At 42.3% G+C, this 16,430-nt stretch overlaps 1 protein-coding gene across 1 annotated transcript in view; it reads left to right on the top strand.

The window, feature by feature from the left end:
- Window positions 1–11,561, top strand: part of LOC146584471 (transient receptor potential cation channel subfamily V member 6-like) — a 32,717-nt gene extending 21,156 nt beyond the window's left edge. The window contains exons 8-15 of the mRNA XM_085324519.1: window positions 2,368–2,580; window positions 2,893–2,979; window positions 4,090–4,166; window positions 4,499–4,664; window positions 4,963–5,029; window positions 8,645–8,913; window positions 9,744–9,850; window positions 11,288–11,561. Of these exons, the coding sequence (XP_085180645.1) occupies window positions 2,368–2,580; window positions 2,893–2,979; window positions 4,090–4,166; window positions 4,499–4,664; window positions 4,963–5,029; window positions 8,645–8,913; window positions 9,744–9,850; window positions 11,288–11,561 (1,260 nt within the window). The remainder of the gene's footprint in view (window positions 1–2,367; window positions 2,581–2,892; window positions 2,980–4,089; window positions 4,167–4,498; window positions 4,665–4,962; window positions 5,030–8,644; window positions 8,914–9,743; window positions 9,851–11,287) is intronic.
- Window positions 11,562–16,430: the final 4,869 nt, after the last annotated feature.

Here is a 16,430-nt window from a genome sequence, read left to right as displayed (position 1 = left end):
TCCCCTTGGTGAATCCATGCTGGCTCCCCCTGACAACCTTCTTTTCCTCCATATGTCTGGAGATGACATCCAGAAGGAGCTGTTCCATCACCTTTCCGGGGATGGAGGTGAGGCTGACTGGCCTATAGTTGCCTGGGTCCTCCTCCTTGCCCTTTTGGAAGACTGGAGTGACACTGGCTTTCTTCCAGTCCTCAGGTGCCTCTCCTGTTCTCCATGACCTTTCAAAGATGATGGAGAGTGGCCTGGCAACAACATCTGCCAGCTCCCTCAGTACTCGTGGGTGCATCCCAGCAAGGCCCATGGATTTGTGGATGTCTAGCCTGCTCCAAAGATGTCTAATCCCATCCTCCTCAACCAAAGGAAAATCTTCCTTTCTCCAGACTTTCTCTCTCATCTCCAGGCTCTGGGATTCCTGAGGACCAGTCTTAGCAGTAAAGACTGAAGCAAAGAAGGCATCCAGTAACTCTGYCTTCTCTGTATCCTGCATCGCCAGGGMCTCAACCCCTTTCAGCAGTTGGCCCATATTTTCCCCTGTCTTCCTCTTACTTCTGATGTATTTGAAGAATCCCTTCTTGTTATCCTTGACATCTCTTGCCAGTTTTAATTCCAAATGGGCCTTAGCCTTCCTCGCAGCATCTCTACACACTCTGACTGCATTCCTATAATTATCCCAAGTAGCCTGTCTTCTCTTCCACATTCTGTGTAGTTTCTTCTTCTGTCTGAATTTGGCCAAGAGCTCCTTGCTCACCCATGCAGGTCTCCTGCCCCTTTTGCTGCACTTCTTACTCATAGGGATGCACCACTCTTGAGCTTGGAGGAAGTGATGCTTGAACGCTAGTCAGCTCTCACGGACCACCTTCCTCCTAGGGCCTTAACCCATGAGACTCCTCCAAGTAGTTCCCTGAAGAGCCCAAAGTCCACTCTCCTGAATTCCAGGTTTATGATCCTGCTTATTGCCCTGCTTCCCTCACACARGATCCTGAACTTCACCATCTCATGGTCACTGCAGCCAAGGCTGCCCCCAACTTTCACATCTCCAATCAGTCCTTCGTTTTTCGTCATGAAAAGGTCTAGCAGGACACCCTTCCTCATTGGCACCTCCACCACCTGTTTCAGAAATTTATCATAGATGCTCCGCAGGAGCCTCCTGGACTGTTTGTGCCTAGCTGTGCTGTCTTTCCAGCAGATATCGGGCTGGCTGAAGTCTCCCATGAGCACCAGGGCCTGTGATCGTGAGGCCTCTTCCAGCTGTTTGTAGAAGGCCTCATTGACTTTCTCTTCCTGGTCAGGTGGCCTATAGTAGACACCCACAACAGTGTCCCCCATGTCAGCGTTTAATCCTCACCTATAAACTCTCGACTTGCTCTTCATCTACCCATAGCCAGAGCTTGATGCATTCCAGTTGCTCTCTCATATAAAGAGCAACTCCACCTCCTTTCCTTCCTAGCCTGTCTTTCTTAAAAAGCACATAGCCATCCTCGACAACATTCCAGTCACGCAAGCTATCCCACCATGTGTTTTTAATTGCAATGAGATCACAGCCCTGCAACCGCATACAGATCTCCAGTTCCTCCTGTTTGTTCCCCATGCTGCATGCATTGGTGTACATGCATTTCAGAGAGGTTGTTGTGCATGCAGGCTTCCCAGGATGGGTGCAAAGGGATCCCCCATAGCCATGTCTCATATGCATATCCCTGGCTGCAAGGACTCACTGAAAGCCTCCTGACTTGAGTTGTTTTTTGTTGACAACCCTGTCTTTATAACTCCCTCCTTCCTCCAACCTATCTAGTTTAAACCTCTTGAAATAGAATTCAAATGATCCTATTTTCAATTCTGTTTTAATAATGGTGTGTATTTTGCACAGAGTACCTGTCTGCTGTAAGGGGCATTGTGCTGTCTTGCTTAACATAAAATATTCTTCAAAATCGATTCCAATTACTATAAAAGACAATTCATGAAGTAGAGTAATTTTGTATACATTGGAATCCCCAAAGTTCACAGGGAGATACTGCTAAAATGTTTATATGCATGCATGCCTGCAGAGAAAACAAAGTTATTCTGGTATTTGACGTGCTTCTCTTGCACTTCCAACTTGTACTCAAAAGCCATTCACTTCAGGGTATATTTTTCTTTTCCTAACACTATTTACTGGCAACCTGAACTAATCCAAACTGACTTGAGCATTGTAATTCTCACATAATAAATTCAGTTACTTAATGCTGAAGAGAATAGGCAAGAAGGATTTTCTAACGTTGTCCCACAGTGTGAACGATGCTTATAGACAAGTTCCCTTATGGCAAATAACTCCTTTTTTCTGTCTTTTTTTTTTTTTTTTTTTTTTTTTTTTTTTTTTTTTTTTTTCTGCAGGCCCGCCAGATCTTAGATCTAACACCTGTGAAGGAACTGGTGAGCCTGAAGTGGAATATGTATGGACGACCCTATTTCTGTTTCCTGGCTTTATTCTATGTGCTCTACATGGTCTGCTTCACTATGTGCTGCGTCTACCGACCACTGAAACCCCGAACAGACAACAAAACAAGCAGTAGAGACAATACTATCTATATCCAGAAAATGCTGCAGGTACTGTCTGTAGGAGTCATGACCCCATAGGCAGAACTCGGTAATTCTAATCTAAGCTACTCAACTGAAAAGTTCAAATACTACACAGCTCCCAGCTACAGCAGCTGTCCTCCTTTTCTCTTCTCACCTTGGTCAGTGAGGAACTCTGGGTATACTCTGTTCTCTGTTCTCGGTACTCAGTTGGGCTGGTATCTGTAGCCTCTTCAGGCCTTGGCACGTTTCTTACATCAGCAGCAGACCTTCTTTTCCCCCATCCCCCCCGCTTTTTTTTTTTCCTTTGACTCCCCCCCCACCCTTTTTTTTTTCTTTTAGGAATCATATTTGACATATGAGGATGAGCTGAGGCTGGTGGGGGAGCTGATCACAGTCATAGGCGCTGTAGTAATTTTGATCCTTGAGGTAAGAGAGACAGTGAGCTACACAGTCTTGAGTTTATTCAAGACAGGTCTGACTTACTGGACAAATACTAGTTTGTATGTAGGACTTGGCAGGGGTTATTTACTGAGTCTACGTGCTTCAATATACACCTGTGGCAACCAGGACCGACAACAACATCTTTTCATTAAACAGAGCTTGTGACAGTTTATTAGTAAGATTCCAGGTGCCAAAGAAACAATTAGAAGGACTGATCCCATTATCAAATACCATGTACACAGTAATGCCACAGTTCCCTTTCATCTGTGGTTCCAACTGAACCTCAGCAGCTGCATGAGAGACTTGCGGTACTCATCTGTTTAGGGGCGCTTGGTGAAGTGATTTCTGTATGTGCAAAGGAAAATTTATCTTTAACTGGAGATCAGTAACTGTATGGACCTATGACAGGACCCTTACTCAACCAGAATTCTGAGATGGACCTGCCGAGATGTTCTCTTTACTGTGAACTCTCCCCATAAAAGAGAAGGAGTTCTTTATATTAAAACACACAGAGACATACACACACACACACACACACCCTCCTTTGCTTTATTATAATATGAATTCAAGACTGAACTTTTGAAATGGGGTAAAACAAATGACAAAGAGAGATTGGAAATAAAACAGGGCTGATGATAGACAGCTTATTTGGTGGACTCTGGGACTACACTACAACTTACACAGTGAATCTGAGTTATAGCAAACTGCTCTGGTCCCTAAGAAGGTCTTTTTGTCACTTCTGAGGCTGAGATGCCTGTCCACTCTCTTTTCTACTCAGTAGCTTATAGGAACTTCAGGCTTACATCTCTGTGCCACAACATCTCTCTGCCTCATCTAGAAGTCTCTCAACCTGCCTGAGCATTCTCAGATTTTCCAAGAAAAGAGCAATCTCTACCTCATCTAGAGGGGACAACCTGACACAATCACTCTTTYTTTAAAGGAATATAATACAAAATATAATATAAAAACTATGAACAAGCAAACAAAGCAGTTGTGGCTTGCTCCAAGACCATGTGACTATTAGGGATTACCAGTATAATTAATATTATAATGAACTCCATCTGAGTCCTAAAGTCAATAAGCTGTCTCTCTTAGATCCCAGATATCCTTAGAGTTGGAGCAGCAAAATACTTTGGACAAACCATCTTAGGAGGCCCTTTCCACATAATTATGTAAGTATACCATCTGTTAAGTCTAATAAATATATTGTCCCCTCTGCTATCTCACCATCCCCTCTGCTATCTTTTGCCAGATGAATCACTTCCTCTGTTGTTTTAGAATATTCCTTTTTTTGATTTCTTTCTTTTACTGACTCAAATGGTGTGTAAGAAAATAGACAGTTTGGCAGGTAGAGTTGAGCAAACTGATAAGTCTCTACGTAACTCTCCTTTGCCTATGGGACTAGTGACAGTCTGTGCCTGTCTTGGAATTTTTAGAAAGAAAAGAAACAGGAGACTAAGATTCCTTTACTGAATTTCATTCACTGTCTGTTTTTCATTTGCAGTATCACATATGCTTGCATGATTCTAGTAACCATGGTGATGCGTCTAACCAGCATGACTGGAGAGGTGGTGCCCATGTCCTTTGCCCTGGTATTAGGATGGTGCAATGTTATGTACTTCGCGCGAGGCTTCCAGATGCTGGGACCCTTTACCATCATGATCCAGAAGGTATAAGAAACAAGGGCTTGTTATACACATCCTGACACTATTTTCCAGATAGGGAGAAATCGAAAAATACTCTTTCTCTTTTAGGATTTGAATTAATGGAAAAAGGTCAAGTTCTTGTCTGCATGACAGGTTTGCGATTTTCACATTCCTTAGTAAAGGAAGTAGAGGGATGCATAAAATGCAGAAGCTTCCTTTCACCCACCTTTGACCTTAGAATCTAGAAAATGTTTTAAATACAGTTGAATGGTGGCTTGGTGGGACAGTTGAACCTTACGGTAGTGCTGTTTTTGCTCTACAGATGATATTTGGTGATCTTATGCGATTTTGCTGGCTCATGGCTGTGGTGATACTGGGCTTTGCATCAGGTGAGTCTAAAAAAGAAAAACTGGGTTATGTTATCTCAGTTAGCTGGAAAAGGGAGTGATGATGTATAGTTTCTATTTCTTTCAGCCTGATGTCTTTCCCAGCATTGCTTTCTGTTCAGATAGGTTTGGTCATCAACTCTTGCTCTTTCTAGGATAATAAAAATTAGGACAACACAGATAATGCCAATATATGTAAGTCAAGGTTTAAAAACATACTGCATTTATTATACTTGTCTTTGATAAATGGCATTAATACATGTAACTATTCTATCCATGAAGAAGAAAAGATTGTTTTCTTTGTTTCTTTGTTTCTTTGTTTGTTTTTTTTAGTACAGATAGATAATCAAAATAATTCTGTGTTGTTTTATAATGATGACCAGTGACCCTAGTCAGAGATAGGCTGGCCAGCCTAGTAAAGAGGGCTTTAAACTAGGTAGGAAGGGGGAGGTGGGCTGTCATAGAGACAGGGTAGACAACAAAACACAAGTTGGTTTGGGGGGCCTCCAACGAGTGCATTCAACTGGGGATGTGTGCTTGGGACACGGCTAAGGGGGACCCCCATACGCCCTTCCTGGGAAACCTACAGTCATGACTACCTCTCTGAAATGCATGTATACCAATGCATGCAGCATGGGGAACAAACAGGAGGAACTGGAGATCTGTGTGCGATCGCAGGGCCATGATCGCATTGCAATCACAGAGGCATGGTGGGATAGCTCGCGTGACTGGAATGCTGTCATGGATGGCTATGTGCTTTTTAGGAAAGACAGGACAGGAAGGCGAGGTGGTGGAGTTGCTCTTTATGTGAGAGAGCAACTGGAATGCATTGAGCTCTGCCTAGGGCTGGTGGAGGAGGAGGCAGTCGAGTGTTCATGGGTAAAGATCAAAGGGCAGGCTAACAGGTGGGACACTGTTGTGGGTGTCTACTACAGGCCACCTGACCAGGAAGAGAAAGTCAATGGGGCCTTCTACAAACAGCTGGAAGTAGCCTCACGATCACAGGCCCTGGTGCTCATGGGAGACTTCAGCCAGCCCGATACCTGCTGGAGGGACTACAGAGCAAGGAACAAACACTCCAAGAGGCTCCTGCAGAGCATCGATGATAACATCCTGTCACAAATGGTGGAGCAGCCTATGAGGAAGGGTGTCCTGCTGGACTTTGTCCTTACTAACAGAGAGGGACTGGTTAGAGATGTGAAAGTTGGGGGCAGCCTTGGCTGCAGTGACCATGAGATGGTGAAGTTCAGGATCCTGCAGGAAAGAAATAAGGCAACAAGCAGGATTGCAACCCTGGACTTCAGGAGAGCGAACTTTGGGCTCTTCAGGGAACTACTTGGAGGAGTCTCATGGGTTAAGGCCCTAGGAGGAAGGTGGTCCGTGAGAGCTGACTAGCGTTCAAGCATCACTTCCTCCAAGCTCAAGAGTGGTGCATCCCTATGAGTAAGAAGTGCAGCAAAAGGGGCAGGAGACCTGCATGGGTGAGCAAGGAGCTCTTGGCCAAATTCAGACAGAAGAAGAAACTACACAGAATGTGGAAGAGAAGACAGGCTACTTGGGATAATTATAGGAATGCAGTCAGAGTGTGTAGAGATGCTGCGAGGAAGGCTAAGGCCCATTTGGAATTAAAACTGGCAAGAGATGTCAAGGATAACAAGAAGGGATTCTTCAAATACATCAGAAGTAAGAGGAAGACAGGGGAAAATATGGGCCAACTGCTGAAAGGGGTTGAGKCCCTGGCGATGCAGGATACAGAGAAGRCAGAGTTACTGGATGCCTTCTTTGCTTCAGTCTTTACTGCTAAGACTGGTCCTCAGGAATCCCAGAGCCTGGAGATGAGAGAGAAAGTCTGGAGAAAGGAAGATTTTCCTTTGGTTGAGGAGGATGGGATTAGACATCTTTGGAGCAGGCTAGACATCCACAAATCCATGGGCCTTGCTGGGATGCACCCACGAGTACTGAGGGAGCTGGCAGATGTTGTTGCCAGGCCACTCTCCATCATCTTTGAAAGGTCATGGAGAACAGGAGAGGCACCTGAGGACTGGAAGAAAGCCAGTGTCACTCCAGTCTTCCAAAAGGGCAAGGAGGAGGACCCAGGCAACTATAGGCCAGTCAGCCTCACCTCCATCCCCGGAAAGGTGATGGAACAGCTCCTTCTGGATGTCATCTCCAGACATATGGAGGAAAAGAAGGTTGTCAGGGGGAGCCAGCATGGATTCACCAAGGGGAAATCCTGCTTCACCAATCTGATAGCCTTCTATGATGGAATGACTGGCTAGGTAGATGAGGGTAGAGCAGTGGACATTGTGTACCTTGACTTCAGCAAGGCTTTCAACATTATCTCATTTAACATCCTCCTCAATAAGCTCAGGAAGTGTGGGTTAGATGAGTGGACAGTGAGGTGGATGGAGAACTGGCTGAAAGGCAGAGCTCAGAGGGTTATGCTCAGTGGCACAGAGTCTAGTCAGTGGCCTATAGCTAGAGGAGTTCCCCAGGGCTCCGTACTTGGTCCAGTCCTGCTCAACTAACTCATCACTGATCTGGATGAGGGGACAGAGTGTCTCCTCAGCAAGTTTGCCAATAATACCAACCAGGGAGGAGTGGCTGGTGCACCAGAGGGCTTTGCTGCCATTCAGAGAGATCTGGACAGGCTGGAGAGCTGGGTGGAGAGGAACCTCCTGAGGTTCAACCAGGGCAAGTGCAAAGTCCTGCACGTAGGGAGAAATAACCCTAGGCACCAGTACAAGCTGTGGGCTGACCTTCTCTGGAGCAGCACTGCAGAGAGGGATCTGGGAGTGCTGGTGGATGATGAGTTGACCATGAGCCAGTAATGTGCCCTTGTGGCCAAGAAGGCCAATGGTCTYCTGGGGTCCATTAGAAAGAGTGTTGCCAGGAGGTTGAGGGAGGTGATCCTGCCCCTCTGCTCAGCCCTGGGGAGGCCTCACCTGGAGTACTGTGTCCAGTTCTGGGCTCCCCAGTACAAGAGAGCCATGGAGGTACTGCAGAAAGTCCAGCCTAGGGCTACGAAGATGATCAGAGGGCTGGAGCATCTGCCCTATGAGGAACGGCTGTGAGAGCTGGGCCTGTTGAGCCTGGGGAAGAGCAGACTGAGGGGGGATCTTATCAGTGTCTATAAGTAAGTACCTGAAGGGAGGGTGTCAAAGGGACGGGGACAAACTCAGTTCTCCTGTGTGACAGGACAATAGGCAATGGGCAGAAATTGAAGCACAGGAAGTTCCACCTGAACGTGAGGRGGACTTTCTTGACTGTGAGAGTGACGGAGCCCTGGAACAGGTTGCCCAGAGAGGTTGTGGAGTCTCCTTCTCTGGAGATATTCAAAACCCACCTGGATGCAACCCTGTCTAGCATGCTCTAGGTGACCCTGCTGAGCGGGGAGGTTGGACTAGATGATCTCCAGAGGTGCCTTGCAACCTTACTGATTCTACGATTCTATGATCGTATGCTGAGTACTGCACTAGCGTAGTACATGCAGTACCTTCCCAGGCCTTCTTGTGTTGTCAGATCTCTCACAGGACCTTGTTGCTGCTCTTAAAACATGATTCACATTGTTAAACTATTTTTATCTTTTTATCTTTTTTTCTCATTGCTCTCCACTAGCTTTTTACATCATCTTCCAGACTGAGAACCCCGAAAACCTTGGCCAGTTCTACAACTACCCCATGTCCTTGTTCACCACCTTTGAGCTGTTCCTCACTATCATTGATGGCCCTGCAAACTATGATGTGGACCTGCCCTTTATGTACAGTGTGGTATACTTTGCCTTTGCCATCATTGCCACCCTCCTTATGCTCAACTTGCTTATTGCCATGATGGGTGACACCCACTGGAGAGTGGCCCATGAGCGGGATGAACTCTGGAGAGCCCAGGTAACCTAGGTCACATGGTATGGATTTTTTCTGAAAAAAGTGTGGGAAAGGTTGTCTAAGGTATATGCACTAGATTGTCCAATTACTTGCTCCATTCTTCCTGCACTAAAGGATATATTTTTAAACCCTTGCCAGGCCTTTTCTCACAGGCTAACACAGTAAGCCATGTCCTTTTGAATCTGTTTTACTGCTCTGTGTGTTAGCCCCCAAATTTCTTTCATCTTTTCTATCAGTTTGAACTGTCTCAGTGCAAGACTCCTCCTCTGACACACTGAGATTGACTCCAAAGTGAGAAAATGCAGAGCAACCGTTGCAAATAGTTCAGTTGTGTCTTTAGATTCATTAAGAGAAGTTGTCCTGCCTTTCTCGGTCAGAAAGCTCATGCTGCCTTTTGCTGCATTGAATCATAAACCCACTTCCTAGTATTTTTTTGAGACAAAACAATAAGTCAAATGATTAGCTGCAATTGTGTGGCTAGAATAGGAAGTTTTGATGATGGTGAATAGACTCTCAATTTTAGTCAAGGCTATAATACTGATGAAAGTAGTGTCCTTTTCTCTAGCTTGTAAATTGATTACCCCACACCTCACCACCAGGTATAAAGGGAAAGATGTTTAACAGTGTTTTAAGCGTACCACTGCTTCCTCAAATCATGGCATAGCTAGAATCAAAATAATGAATAGSCACATAATAAACCGGGTTTAGGCTCTGTGTTTTTTCCTCAGTACCTTTGGACCTGATCAGTAGTAGCAGAAATAATTATTTTTAAGAGAGAGAATCTTTTTCTCCCCCCATTCATCCAAGTTCTTCTCTTTTTTCTTATTGTAAAGGTTGTCGCTACTACTGTTATGTTGGAGCGGAAACTGCCACGATGTCTCTGGCCTCGCTCTGGAATCTGCGGTCGGGACTATGGGCTAGGGGACCGATGGTATCTCAGGTGAGGCCCCTTCTGATGTGTGTATGAAATGATCTCAGAAGAAGCATTCAGTGTATGGATGTGAACAAGGAGCCACTTCAGTGGCCCAGAGAGGAGTGTTTGGTGTCCTTCCTTTCCAGAATACAGATCTTTGTCTGGTTTATGCCTATGGTGGACAAGTGCTGATCCCCTCACAAAGTAATTCCTTGTGAAAACAGTTGATACTTTCTTATCTAGTAGTCTCAGGAGACAGTCCCTAGAAGCTGCATGGGTTATAAGACCTGAATTTTTCCTTCACTCTCCTTACAGTGAGTATTACAAAACTTCTTCACATCTTTGTGGTTGGTTCGCTGTCCCTATTCATTGCACGTGTGGAATGGCAGAGGCAGAAACAATCACTAAGGCTGTCAGCAGCAACCAAGTTGAAATGAGTCAAAAATAGAAGCTTACTTTCTTTTGTGAGCCAAGTAACTGCATTGTGATTTGCAAAGATCTAGGCTTTCCTGAAATAATAAACAAACCACTGATAGTCTAGGTAGCATGAGATTCCTCACTATTTCTGATTTTCATCAACATTTATACTAAGGTGAGAAAAGAGTAAGTCTTGTCTGGGGATGTGTCTTTTCTCACTGCTTCATCTTTTGCTGATAAAGCCAGAAGGGGGAGTGGTTGCTCCATGAAGTAGGACTTTCTGCAGAGAAATGAGGCTTGCAAATTTTTTTGTGAGTTTTTCTTGCAAGTTTACTGGGCAGAACAAGCAAATTTAAGATGTTAGCAGTATGCAACACATTCAGTCCAAGACGCAGAATATAATTCTGCAGGTGCATCATGCCAGCACCAATTCTGAATTGGATGCTAGGAGAAAAGAGTGGCAATGTCATTTAGTTCTCTCAAGTCACATACATGTTCATTRAATTTAGTGTGGGACAGTATTTCAGAAGGCAAGATATGAGCAATTCAGAGAAGGGCTGGTGGATGTGGAGAGGACAAACTAAGAGGAGGAAGGACAAAAAAAAAAAGGAAAGAGATGAATACACATGTATATACAGACAAAGGAAATAGATCTGGAGATGGAGTCAGATGGATTGAGTCTGTCAATACCTTGCAGCTGGCAAAATGGAAAGGGCAAAATGTGGCTAGGAAATGATTTAAAGAGACAGAAAAACAAGGAATCAATAAAGGTAGTGAAGCTAATAACAGGAGTGAAGTCAAGAGGATAACTGCAATAGCAACTGAGAAGGTGGGGCCACTTGCATTAGAATGTGTATTAGAGAAGGAAAGAAAACAAAAAGGATTGTTCTTAACATCAGTTTCCTGGTTTTGAGTTGATAATTCTTGAATGTCTCGGTCTGCAGGTAGATCTTTGGGAGAGGACAGCTTCTTCTGGCTAATCATCTTTGTTGATAAGCTGGCACATTCCTACTTCATTCAGTTTATGTTTTTGTACTTCTCCTACAGAGTAGAAGACCGAGTTGATCCCAACAAACACAAGATGATGCGGTACACAGATGCATTTAAGGCTCAGGATAGGGATAATTGTGACAAAGGTTTGGAAAAGATGGAAATTGATAGGAATATCCTACACAAGAAAGAATTCTCTGCTCTATCATTGTCACGGAGCACATCCAGGACTAGTTCTCACCGTGGCTGGGACATCTTGAGGCACAACACTTTCCACCAACTTCACGGGGAGGTCAATCATGCCATGGAAGAGGAGGTCTATGATGTCTAAGAAGCCTCTTTCTTTATTCCAGAACATAGATAATTTTTGCCACAACAGTTGTCTTTTCCAAACGTTCAAGCATGTACAGCATGCCACACGTATCTGCCAGCCTGGAAGAACTCTGCTGGTGCATCATGAATGGTTGATGGCATCTATGCCATGATATATGAATCCAGTCTTCTCTTTCCTACCTTTTAGGTGTCCCAGTTGTGGCACTGATATTTGCAACAAGTTGGTGAGTTTGCTGAGATAAGGCCTGTGGTGGTTTGTGATGCTCTAAAGAAATGAACAAAAGGAGCCAGCACTGGGATTTCATCCATTTACAAAGAGACGATCAGTAAGTCTTCTCCCAGACTGCTATATGTGGCATATTCTCTCCCTTCAGTCTCACAGAATGCCAGTGCTTTCAGAACAAGGAGAGCTGACTGAAGTTCTGCTTTACTTTTTGGTAGAGAACTGAAAAAAACCTCCACAACWAAACTCAGGAAAGATGTAGTTGCTGATACTGTGATAATTAAAAGGACTGTAACCATTGAGCTAGTATACAGGACCTGCCAGATTTTGCCCTCTGAAGAAAGGCAAAATCTATTAGCTGCATTGTCAACATTGCTGTCTTAGCAGGACATTTGTTTAATTTTTTTGCCATGTGGATGCATTTTAAGCTATATTCTTTTTTTAAAGAAATATTGCTACTCCTAGGAAGATCTTAAAGTTTCTAAAGCAGGACTTTTTTCCTAATGAGAGGATGTATGACCCGGTTAGGTGACTTTCAGTGGTGTGCCCTCTGTTAATCTTCGAAATGAGCTCCAGCTGATCTCTGATTTCTGTGGAAGAGTGAGATTATGAACCACAGTCCTCTGACTCCCTAGTGAAACATCAAGGTTGTGTAGTGAGTGATAACATAGAAATGAATGAAATGGAGAGCAAATGTTGAATATGTGAATAAGAACTATTGCAGAGGCAGTTCAGAAACTGGTAGTCTCTTTCTCTAAAATCCAAAACCATTCAATGGACTCCTGATGCACAGTGGCTAAGTCATCCAAAGCTTTTCCCTCTAGGTTTGATGCTGTTTCAGTCTGTCATTTTATCATTTGCTGAGGGCCTCATTAAGAAAAATAACTGTTAAGAGAAACAGACTGCCATTTTAGAAGTTTTCACATTTTCAGGGATTTGGAATTTCATTCCAGTAGCAGAAGTAAGTGAAAAGAAACACACGGTCTTGACATTTCCTTTTCCAACAGGACCAGTGACAGAACTTTTGTTTTTGAAGAGCTGACACTATTATTGCTGATACTGGACTTTGAGCCAAATCACCTCATGATAATCAAAATCAGACAATGAAGAACCTGGATATGTGGATTTCTGACTGTACTGAAATGTCACTGCAAACATCTCATGCCTTTCCTCTCTTGCAGGAGGCTGGGTACTGTAGTCAAAATGATGACGTTTGCAATTCCACAGGTTTATTAAATGCCCCCTTTTCTCTTACTTGAACGTAAAATTATGCTCCAATGGAAGATTGAAAGAAGGCTGTCTTGCTTGAGCTCAGCCACATAGATTTATGAGTTGAGATAATTTGTTGAATTGAAAGCGTTGCATGATTTGTGTCAAGTAAGCATTGTAACCACCTTGCTAAACCTTTGGGGACTGCATTGGTGTCTCTGGAGAAGGGAAAAATGTGACTTGACACATTTACCAGAACTGTGAATTGCTGCTGTTATTGTAGATGTGTTTTCTTTCTTTATGAATGGGAAACAATAGGAAGGGGAGAACTGATAACTTCTCCCACAATATATAGCAATCTTTCCTCCAGCTTGAAAACCAACAGAAATACAATTAAGTTGGAGCTGCATATGTCCATTTCTACACAAGAATTCATCTTTGTGAACATTTACAAATAATAACAGTAATAATAATATAAAATCATGGTTGAAAGTATAAGCTGTGTAACCCATGGTTCTGAGAATGAGTTTGTGCTCTTTTTCATCACTGTATACAATAATGAAGCTTAGAACGCCAAACAATGTTGATAGTGCAGAAGGCAGAATAGAACTCATTTAACACTACATGAGTGGAAAACAGTTGGTCATCTTTGTTTGTGTTGTCTTAGTAATCATTGTACAATAATCAGTGTATTCTATTCCATTTCAGAACTGACTAATTGCTTCTGTAACTTGGCTTCCAGTTTCCTGAGGGGACCTGCACATAAAAAAAAAAAAAAAAAAAAAAAAATCCTAGAAAAAGACCCAAAAGAGAGAGAGAGAATAGAATCATTTATCAGTAGTAGCTAATTCCCTAGTCATATTTTGCCTAACGTTTTTTGTTGATAGTGAGCGGTGCAGACTGTCTTTAACATAATTTATTTGATCTGGAGCATCAGCAATTATGAAAGAAAATTTGGGGTCAGAAAAGTCAGCAGATAAGATGGGCATGCCAGGTGCTGGAAATATTAAATACATTATGTAAATGAAGAATGCCTACTCTCTTACATGAGGGCATATACAAAGGATATATGCTCTGTCCACATGAACATCAGAAGACGAAGTTATAGGAGACACCAGGAAACACTTTAGCTACTTCAAAGAAACTGTCTCAGGTTGGGAAACATCAATGACTGTAGTCACTCAAAGGCAAAGCACTTCAGCTATACTGTGCTGCAGGTGTGGACTGTCTCAGGATTTGCAGCAGTGTGCAGCATTTTTGGATAYTGGTATATTCTAAGATTCTGAAATAGTATGGTTCCTCTGTGCTGTTGTGAAGTTTCTTTCCTGTCACTCCTAATGATACTGCAATTATTTCAAGACACACATTCCTTTCCTCATTGAAATTATTGACCTCAAATAATCTTCTAAGCCAGTGAAGTAACTTCTGAGTTTAAGATAATGTGTTATGGATGAATGTTTTGATCCAGTTGCTTGAAGAGAAAAGAGAAGTATTTTGCTGAAAATAAAAGTATTAAATATATGGAATGTCCTGTTTGCTTCATTCCTTCTAAAAGTAAGTATTATGAGCCAAATTTTGTGTTTGTTTCTCTTGTAGCAATCATAGACATTAATTGACAAAATGTCTGGGTCATCACACTTCTGCAATAAAACTTTTATTTTTTTCACTGCAATCTGTTTTGGAAATTCCTGTATACAAAATTAGCACAGTGTGTCAAATACTTATTTCCAGTAGAAAATAAGGACTATCAAGTTTCTTTTTTCTTTTTTAAATCATTGAGTGTTTAGAAAAAACTGCAATACAAGCTCTTTGGAGAAGGAGCCATATTTTCATGTAGTTGGAATGAGCTATTTTGGACAGCAGAACAACAGCTCTTGTGGCAGCTGTTTAAAATAAAACAGATGTAGGTACAGGGAATTGTTTCTAGTCATACAGCTGCAAGATCAGATGCAGAAAACCTTGTTTTGTTTTCATAATCATGGTTCTCTGTATTTGATGTTTATATCATCTCTCAAAAAACCATTTGCTGTGATTTCTCTTCCAGCCTAGTTAAGGGCTTTATATGCTGTTATGCATTCAAGTAGCCAGTTTGGAAACATTGTAAGTCTGATTCTAATGGGATGAATCCTGATAGATGAATTTCCACAAACTCCTACTGACATGTATTCTGCATTCTTAACAGACTCAGCTATAACCAAAGGGTCAAGTTCACATCCTGCTTGTTTATTAGATATCAACCACAATTGCTAATGAATTGAAACAGTAGCTTAATTTTGCCTTGTATTTTTCTAGTRCTAGTTTTTCTTATTTGCAATAGCTAACTTCAGTCTCAGTAATATGTATTATTTTTTCAGATTTGAATAATCAACACAGTAACAAAATCATCCTTATCTATGTCTTGGATGGAAAAAGTTAAAATAAAATGCAAACACAATCCAACAAATACATGGCTTGTATAAGTTTAGGACACTATTTAGAACCATTTACTCTTGCCTTTAAGGATGAGGCTGTTTTTATTTTTTTAAATTATGGCATTTTAATCAAGTTCTTGACTGTGCACAGAGAACTCTTGAATAAGAATACTTGAATAAGAACTCTTGAGTAAGGAAAAAGTCTGCAAGTCAAATAAAACAAGAAACCAGTGAAGATGTAAGAATCTCAGAGATAGGCCATATGTTAAGCCTGCGGTCTTGCTACTGTTTTATGCTGGGTTGATAACTGCAAAACTTGTTAAGTTCTGCTGCTATTTATTCCACTCTTCTGCCCTCATGGAAAAACACTTTATCATCATCTCTCTGCACACTTGAAAAACAGGAAGAATGAGGACAGGGAAAGAAGATGCTAATGTTCAATAAGCTCAGTCAGCCTATGGCATCACAATGAATGATTAAAAAAATGTCTAAGCGGTCTTAAGTTGGTTTAGGAGTTTCATATTTAAAATACTAATAAATAGTAATATGCTAGGGGGGATATATCTGCAACACAACCTAATCAACCATATTATTAGTAAAACCAAACTGGACTGACAGCCACTTGGTAAAATCATACTGGGCATTGATTCTGGCTTGGGGTGTAGGAGAGAAAGTTAAAGGGAAAATGGTAGCTTCCTAGACTTTCCAAGGACATAACTAGTCAAATGAAATGTCAGCAACCAGCTTGAAAGAAAGTGACAGACTTCTTGTCAGAAGTGTTGATTTCTGTGGCATTTTGAAAAGGAAGTTGATGAACTGCCCAGCTGATTAAGCAGAGCATGTAAAGCTTTGCCTGAGATGAATGAAGCACTTCACACCTCTTGTAGCTGTAGTTTCAGGCTTCCAGTAGACTCAACCACATGTCAGGGTATTAGTTACTCTCTCCTCACAGTTTCAAGATTATCTCCATAGACAAAAAATTTAGAAAACGTTTTTAATTAGAAAAAGATGACATCTAATTATG

The sequence above is a fragment of the Rhea americana genome, unplaced genomic scaffold (assembly GCF_003343005.1).
Source record: "Rhea americana isolate MKP2758 unplaced genomic scaffold, rheAme1 scaffold_92, whole genome shotgun sequence".
In the NCBI taxonomy this organism is placed as follows: Eukaryota; Metazoa; Chordata; class Aves; order Rheiformes; family Rheidae; genus Rhea; species Rhea americana.
This window is presented reverse-complemented; position numbering and strand designations above follow the sequence as displayed.